General features: G+C 32.6%; 1 protein-coding gene across 1 annotated transcript in view; it reads right to left on the reverse strand.

Moving 5' to 3' along the window:
- The window catches only part of LOC108915514 (beta-ureidopropionase-like), a 47814-nt gene extending 39190 nt beyond the window's left edge, over window positions 1-8624 (reverse strand). Inside the window, exons 1-2 of the mRNA XM_018721568.1 lie at window positions 8521-8624; window positions 1867-2129 (exon numbers count right to left, since the gene is read on the reverse strand). Of these exons, the coding sequence (XP_018577084.1) occupies window positions 1867-2129; window positions 8521-8624 (367 nt within the window). The remainder of the gene's footprint in view (window positions 1-1866; window positions 2130-8520) is intronic.
- Between the last annotated feature and the right edge of the window lie 805 nt (window positions 8625-9429).

The raw sequence follows: 9429 nt of genomic DNA on the forward strand, positions 1-9429 counted from the left end.
AACAAGGTTTTTAAATGATCCTAATATTGGCATATCTTAAAAGTATTTAATTTACTAAAAATTTTTATCTTTACTTAGATATCTACTATTTCTGAAATATCCAGTGTTTAACTCAATTTCAACTTCTACCGGATATGTTAAATCACATTTTAAAGCCATGTACTAAATAGTAGTATACGCGTTGTTTGGTATTTACTAGGAGTCCCTTAATAAAATGCACTTCTCCTAATAACATTTATTTGTTATCCCGAATGACCTTATTTTTTTTTACCTTACTTCATAGGCGATGACGACATGCGTCTACTCCCCAGTAGTGGGTGGCGTGGGCCGTGTGGGCCACCGCTCACAACTTCCGGTGCAAAGGGCCTCGCGCCTCAAAACCGAAATAAATTAAAGAAAAGTATGGAAAATCCACAAGGTTATTTTATAATTAATAAATTATAAAATTCTCAACTCCATCCATTATTAACGCGTGGCAATACCATAAGCAAATTATGGCAATCTGTACAAGTCCATTTAAGCATTACTTTTGAACATTTGCGCACATTTCGTGCCTGGATCAAAGAATATCGACAAACTGGATTCGAAAAATGCTTGTCTGGCGTTCGTCAGTTTATTGAGAAAAGCAGTTATGGTTTGCCAAACGGTTTTAAAAATAAAAGGGTACCTAGCCAAAAAGAAAAGGATGTTTGATTATGAAGGTAGCGATCAACCTATGCAGTCTGCCAAAAGCCGGTATGAAACAGATTTTTTAATACCATGATTAATTCTGTGATAAGGAATATGGATTCGAGGTTTTTGTCATTAAATCAACATTTTGAAAATTTTGTTTTTCTCTATGACTTAAACAAGTTAAAAAATATCCCAAAAGAGCAAATACTGAAAAACTGTCAAGAGACACAGTCCTGCAAGTAGGTGATGAGAGCAGTGACTTCCAACCTTACGAATTATATGAAGAATTACAAAATATGATCCCAAATTTACCCAACTCCATTACAGGCGTGCTCCAATATGTTATAGAGAACGATTTGAAAGTTTACCCAAATATTTACATTGTCATTCGAATTTTGTTAACAATACCTGTAAGTACTGCTTCCGCTGAAAGGAGCTTTTCAAAATTAAAACTAATAAAAAATAAATTAAGAAATACAATGGGTCAGAAAAGACTTTCAGCTTTGGCAGTTTTGTCTATTGAAGCAGATATAGCATCTAAGATAAATTACGAACCAATCATTAAGGAGTTCGGTAAAACTAAAACTAAAAGTAGAGAATTTCTGTTTCTATAACTTTTTCTTTTTTTTTAATTTTTGTTTAATGTGCTAAAGAAGTATACTTAAGTAAAAAGTTTCTTTATTTCTTTATGAATAAAAAAATTTCAATTTCAAGTGTTTTTTATTTTAAAAACCCCTCTTTTTGCACCATCAGAGGGCCTCGCGAAATGTACCTTGCCCACATTAAATTTAGTTCATTTTTTTTACAATTAATTGTAGTTTGTAGCGCCCCCAAATTTAGTGCTATCTTATTAGAAGGCATGGTGAGCCGGCGCCGTGTCATTGTATGCGGGCATTTTCAATGCAGTATTAACGCCTATAGATTGTTTTGCTTCGTTTTTTTTTTGAACGCGATTATATCGTATTTTATAAAATAATTGAATTAGTGACTACTGTCATTATTCATTTCATGAATTGTCGTAGTTTGGTAAGGATCGGAAACTATTAACTTTCATTAATATACTGGTTGGTAGACTTCGTGGAGATTTTTTTTGTATCACTGATGTGTGTGAGATTATCCTTGAAATATTCTGGGACGTGACCAAAAGAAAGATTAATAGTATTGTACAATCGTATACTAACAAGTCATACTTACTCCAGAGTTCCGGGAAACAAAATATATTGGCTCCACCTCTAGCAGCTATCCGTATCGCTTTATTTGCAAATTTAAATAGGGCATATTTCATTTCTTGAATGGGGGTGGATGTCGGAAAAGGTACCAGTTTGTGTTGAAACGCTGCGACTCTGATGAGCTTCGGACTTCTTAGCTGTTCTTCCTTGCAGTTAAATCCACATGTCACCAATTCTATGTTATATTTAAAAGCCAGTTCTTTGCATTCATCGGACACGTCGATTGTACTGCGAAATAAAGGTGTCTTGGAATTAAAAGAATATTCTACGCCTAAAACTAAGCACATTATATGAACAGAGATACCGCATAGGTTGGCGAAAAGGAAAGCGGAAAAAGCAAATAGAAAACTGTTTATGGTGATGATATAACTATGGGCTGAAACCTCATTGAAATTGTTTTTCTCAATTCCACACACATTTTTTCCATATAATATGAAAGTTTATGAAATATTTTTTTTGATATCTCTTCCCGTTTAACAGAAAAAAAATGTATGGAGAAAAATGCCGTTAATGTCCTGACAGCCTGCGATTTGTAGTGGAAACATCTATTTAATTATCTACTTGTAATTTTGTATTCATTATTGACATAAATCATTTGTTTCTTTAAAGCCATACTGCTAATTTTGAATCTTCCTGAGCTTTCTCAAAAATAATTGTCACATTTACATTTTCGTCGAGTATTCATTTTCTAAATAAATGTAAATTTACACAGAAATAATTAAAACATGTAATGAATATTGAAGATATTGTCACGGATTTTGATTGGTCGTTAGCCGATCTTCACTATCTCCTAGCATATTAAGGAGATCGATCATACAGCGTCACTGTAGAATCGGATGGAGCAAGGGTTCCTGGAATCTCCATTTTTGCCTGCGGTGCCAAATGCTCGGGCGTCTCCCACTTCACGCCAATCTCAACGGACGCTTAGGACAGATAACGTCGATGCTCTGCTCTGCCTTCATTAATGACGAAATTGCTTGGCCTTGGGATAATGGTCCACGCTCAATTTTGTATCTAAAGTTGCACGGACACTGCGATATGTTTTACTTTATATGCTTTTGTTTTGTTTTGAGGTTTTGCACTACGCACTTAATTTTTTTAGAACACTGTCGAGTATGGTACTGTAGTGTGTCATTTTAAACCAATTTTGAGTATTATCAAAATGCCTATAACTTCTCAAGAATGCATTTTATAAAAAAAGTGCAAAAATAAAAAGTTTTTATTTTGACACACCTATGCTCGGATTTCCGTTTGCTATTTTTTTCCTTTCGTTAGGTTTAGGACTCGAAAAAATGCATCACACCTGTGCTCTCTAATTTTAAAATATCGGCATACCCGGATTTCCGTTTGTTATGTTTTTTTTCCTTTCGTTAGGTTTAGAACTCGAAAAAATGCATCTTAAAGGAGAGGCATTTTAATAATTCTCAAAATTGGTGGTTATAATTCCACAAGGAGGCAGTTTAGAGAAAGAAGTGCAGGAATAAAAAGTTTTTATTCTGACCCTAGTAGCACGTCTGTGTAGATTTCAAAATCTTAACTATTTTAATAAAAATTAAATTTCCACTGATTTAGACGTTAGGGAAAAATTGTGACGTGATGACATTTCTGATGGCTCGTTTTTAGCGAGTCAAAATAAAAGGGGAGGTGAAATTTTTCTTGAGTGCCTGTGTTATTAGACTGCGTGGTCACTGGGCTGACGGTCTATGACATTTAATGGGTATCATAGGGTGTTCCGAACCAGATTAGGATAATTTGTGTTTTGGAAAACCATTCCTCTTATGATTTTGGATGTTTCCAAAGAGTTGGGGTGATGCTGAAATCATTTGAGTTAGTATTGACGTTAAGACCGATCTGATTGGCAGATTGGATTTTTCGGGCTGCTTAATTTTCGAAGAGTTTGGAAACATAGTTGAAGACTTTCGCGCGTTCCTGCGCTGTTGGCGGCTTCTAGGTGATAAGAGGTATGTGCAGTCATCGTTATCTGATACAGCAGGATACTTTTGGTGGCAATCATGGCTTTGTGGCAGCTTAGTGGAAAATGTTCGAAAGGTGTGTAAAATTATTGGCACTCTCCTGTGCAGTCGGGGCGGTGTAGTGTTTCGTCGCTTCGTCTGGTAGGTACGTCTGAGGCATTACGTCTATGGATTCCTATTGTTTTGGCGGAAACTGACCATTGTGTGGAGCGTTATTGAAAGTTGAATTTTTTCGAAAATGAGTGAAATTCGAACTGCATATTACGACAATATCCTGTTTCCCATGGCAACTTAGACAAAACCAGTACAGACTTGATCTGCTGGTGTCTAATTTCTTTATATGTATATATCGTCAAACATTTTTGAAAGGGGAGATATGGTAGAATTTTTTTTTTAATAAAGATAGATGAGAATAAATAAGACAGACACACTGTGTAAAAAATATGTGAAATTGAAAAAAATAATTTCGATGTCATAGCCTTTAAAGAGGAAAACTTGCCAAAATGGATTGACCAAATTTTTTTGGTCCCAAAGACAAGGTGGCCCATGAAAAAGTGCTTTAAGGGGGTTCCCCGCCAAAAAGCATAGCACTATCAATTCCACGTCATAAAACCCCAGTGTACCAAATTTAGTGATTCTCGTACAACAGGGTTTTGAGATATAAAAAAAATATTATTCTTAGGAGCGGATTTCAGGGGGCTGTAACTCCGAAAGAGGGGTCACTTGGCAAAAATAAAAAATACGGATCCCCTAAATTTGTCTTAAGAATCTGTAACCAAATTTTGTTGCATTAATTTCGGGACACCCTGTGCATGCCATAAAGATCCCCGCTTATGATTTTCTATTAGTTATTTTCATTTTCCTGTAATGGTTTCCTGTAACATTTTTCGGGTCAAAACGACAGTCCGTATGTAAATGAAATTACATGAAATTACATAAAATACTTTTCAGAAACTGTACGACTTCTACAGATTTCTGCAGAAAATGACCTTGGCAAATGGGTAAATTTATTATAACGCTAGGAAGACTTAGATTTACACTTTTTTAGACCGAATTCTCTCGATAGTACGCGTATTGTACTTTCGCCTATTAATTTTGAACCCATACACCCTACCCTAAACCCATAAACCCTTATAGGTTAAAAAAAATGTAAGCAATTTAATCTATATGCGGACTGTCGTCAATTCTACGTCACCCTATAAATATGTGTTTATATAAACTCTAGAAATTTGTTTTTTTATCAGATATTTCAGATAAAAAATTTAAATTTGAAGCCTTGAATTAGTGGATTAACAATGTGTTATATACCAAAGACTAAAATACATTTGCAAATGCAAAAAATTATTTTTCCCCTCTATGGATTAAAAATAATGTTGAGTTGCAAAGGAGGTGCTTTTAATCCCTGCAACGAAATTAACCAGATCTATTAATGCAATTCAAATAGGTGCTAAGGTAATTTAACAGCCAGTATCGATGTTGTATAAACCAATCGAGTTGCATTTTTGTTAGTGGGATTAAAAGTTAATTTAATTAACATAAAAAAATATATTATACAGGGTGATTCACTTTTTATGATTAGGACTTTAACCATCGATAGATCTCGTCAAAATAATGTCATTTTGAAATATACACTTTTTCTTCCAAAGGCTTCCTTTCAGAGATATAAGCTCTTGAAAAAACTTTTTTTTGGTTTTTACTTATTTTTTCTTAAATATGAAAGCCATCTGTTTTATATTTAGTATAAAGTGTACGAATGAAAAGCTCTATCGATTTTATAAATTATTGTGAAAATAGATCAGTCACAGGCGTCCGTAAGGGGCTCTGGTAACCCCTATTTTAATATAATTTCTACGCCACTGGGAATTTTTCATAATGAATATTTTTTACATTGCGGTTTATTCTACAGCGAAAAGGTCTGTTACTATTTATTTTTTAAATGAAATGTAGTTTTTGAGAAAAATAGCTTCTTATGGATTCATTATAATTAGGTTAACAGGGTAATGATTGAAGTATTTAAATTTATGATTAAGAAAGGGTCCAGAATGTATCAGTTACGCGTTAATAATATTGTAAAGTGACATATAAAACTATTTCTTTATTTTATTACTTAAAGAAAGTGTTGTAGGTGTTTGTGTCACAGATTGTTGGAAAAAAAATCCCATGCTCCTTGAAAGTGATTGTTAGAATAACAATTGTTTATACGTATTTTGACATATTTTCTCAGTCATTGATTTTACGTTGCATTATTAAATTGTTATTTCTGTTTGTTTCTCAATATTAAATATCTTATTCTGTACGTTTTGTTTGAAAAACTGAACCATTTCACATGTACTTAATGAATTCATAAGAAGCCACTTTTCTCAAAAACCCAAGGATTTCATTTAAAAATAGTAAGAAACCTTCTGTAGAATAAACCGCAATGTAAAAAATATATTCTAAAAATAGGGGTTATCAGGCCCCTTACGGACGCCTATGATTGATCTATTTTCACAATAATTTTTAAAATCGATAGAGCTTTTCATTTGTAACTTCATACTAAATATAAAACAAATGGCTTTCAGAGTTTAAGAAACAGTAAATAAAAACCAAATTAAAAAATTAAAATACTTTTTATTTTTAACGAAACGTGACCCTACAATTCCATAGAACTGTTCTATCAAATTATATCTACTTTATTATGTAGAATAACTGTATTAAACGAAAATGGTGAACTGGATAATACAGTGGACCATTTTGGTGATGCATGTATTGGTATCTTGGAAATTATAAGAGATAGGAAAATGGTAGTTCCGTTGCTAACTTACTGGAGCTTGAAGTCCGGTCTTAGTTCTTCAGGTTTTTGAGTTATTTTGAAAAAAATAAATAAAGGTGGCGTTTTCGAAAATCGTCTAACTTTTTTATTTAGAGAAATTTTTAAAATTTGAAAGAACTTTTTCACAGCAATTTTTTCGAGGAATTTCATTGTATATTTAGATTTTCATTGCGACGTTTCGGTTGCGAGAAACCATCATCAACTTTCTTTTTCTTATGGGCGCCATATTGGATTTTAAGCTGAGCAAATAGAGCATTTTTTTGGCTTTTCAGTGACATAATATAAAGAAGAAAAAATTTCAAAAACGTCAAAAATAAATTTTTTAATGTTTATTATAAAACAGCCTCAAATTTTTGTAAAAGCTTATCATTAATGTTGTTTTGTCTTACTTCCTCGAATGATGGAAATAAATACACTTTTGAACTTTTTAGTGGACCGTATTTTATTCTAATGAAATAACATGTAACATGTATAACTGCTGTGCGAAGCACATGTGAGCATTACAATAATACTAAACGAACTGTCTCGTTATTGGCCCTTTCCAGAGACGTTAGTGGGGATACAATACATGATGGACCTCTGGCGGCAATATCAACAACATTTTTAAAATTTAAATTGCTCATATGGCATTACAACTATTTAACAAATGTCATGACATTGAGTGAAAAAATGAACCTTTGCGTTTATTTCAAAGAAGAAAATGTAATATGTTGGAGTGCTTTATTGAAAATAATGAAAAGCAACTGTGGCTTTAAACAGTTATATTGGAAATTATCCCGAAAGACAACCTCCAAAAGAAATGTATTTTTCTAAATTTATTACAAATTTGAGAATGTTTGGAAGTTTTGAACAGCTACAAGCTAAGAACTATGAGATAATAATAACTAAGGCAACAATTTTTTTCTTCATTGGAATAACGAAAAGCCATTTTTCCGATTTTAAAACAAGTGTCACACTAACTGTTAACAATGGAACTCTATGATTAACAACAGTTGAAAATGAAAACAGTTTGAAATAAATAAAAATATTATCGTCATAGAGATTCATAGAACGGCATCTCTTTAGTATGCCCAGACTGCCCGGGCACAATAAAGAAATGCTGACTTGCACAATAAAGAGATGCCGACTTTTAGTTTTTATATGGTTTCAACTATCTTCGTAACCACTATATCTATAATATTATATAATATATCTATGAAAAGCTTTTTTATTATTTTCCAATGGTCTAAAAATATGTAAACTATTCCATTTAAAAAAACATAAGCTATGCCGTTCGGAAATGCTACATTCAAATGTCATTGTATAAATAAAGATATGTAAATGTACCATATAAACTAAAAATTCTTCAGTAGGGTTTTGAAATGATCAACAAAATTAACAGTTGATACATTTTTGGTAGGTATCGTAATTAATCATAGTCATTTTTTTGTTTATATATTTTCTGTCAGACTATTTATCGAAAGGTATTTACAAATAGGTACCGAATGCGTGGCACAATTTTTCTAAAGGCCACAACCTTCAATCTCTAGCCAAATATTCCATGACTCTATGAAATCTGTACTTCAATACCAATTTTTGGTGCGATAATATTAAATCATACCTTTCTAGCTGTACAACGTATTCTCGGAAACTTACAGATTTTCCTGCCAAAGACGGGAAAAATATTGATAAAAAAAAAACTATTATATATTTTGCTGTTTTCCACTTATTTTAAATGCTATTTCTTGTTTGTCTCGTTGATTAATTCGATTTTAACATTCACATTTTAGAAATATTCTGAAGATACATAATACTAAAATTAGGGGAATTAGTGGATAGTGCGGTACATACTTACTGCGTTTCTTTTCCGTATATAATCTTCCGAATTTTTTCTAGATCTTCTCTAGGTAATTGCGTCAAAGCACTATCAATTCCATCAAATTCTTTGTAATCGGACATAATGTATTTCGTTAAACTGCAATCGTTGTGTCAGAAGAAGCACAATTAAAGATACCTACTAGATAGATGCGAGTCGATTCAAAAGATCAATTAAAAATAGCCGCAGCGTTGTTACACAATTATCTAGGATTGAATGCTTATTTTTCATTTTATAATTAAAATAACATTGACGTTTGTGATTGTACCTTTTGCACCTGTTTTACATGAAAGGTATTTAATAATGTTCTTCCATTAATGTAGTTCAATAAAATACTCACTATTTTTATTAGTTTGCCAACAAAAATAAAAATATAACAAATGTGAATATACTTCGATATTGAGTTGAATGTATTAAAGTCACATACAATATATACAAGGTGTAACTGAAATAAGTATTCAAAATTTCTTACAATTTTTGTCAGTCGCGGCTCCTAAATTGACCAAAGTGGGATTAATTCAAGAGCGATTTTCTCAGAAACCGTTAAAGATAACGATTTGAAACAAGGGTACCTTTTTAACGTAAAACAGTTCGGGAAAACGGAATTTGCTGTCCAATTTGTTAAAAAGTCAAAGATGAAAAAGTTACACACGCAAAGTACCAAGGGCCCACCCGTACCCACCCCAATGGACCTTGTGGAAATAAATGGATTAGTCCATCAAATTGCTCATCCAAATTTAGCTGTGTATACCAAATTTCATTCATTTATCACAACGCGATTGAGAGATATTGCAAAAAATGATATCCATTCCTCCCTCTTCAATGGCTCCCTGTGCCCTTAGTAAGCATTTCCGGACCCATGTTCATATGAACTTTTTTACTTAGTTT

Source organism: Anoplophora glabripennis, unplaced genomic scaffold (genome assembly GCF_000390285.2).
Source record: "Anoplophora glabripennis isolate ALB-LARVAE unplaced genomic scaffold, Agla_2.0 scaffold1185, whole genome shotgun sequence".
NCBI classification, from domain to species: Eukaryota; Metazoa; Arthropoda; class Insecta; order Coleoptera; family Cerambycidae; genus Anoplophora; species Anoplophora glabripennis.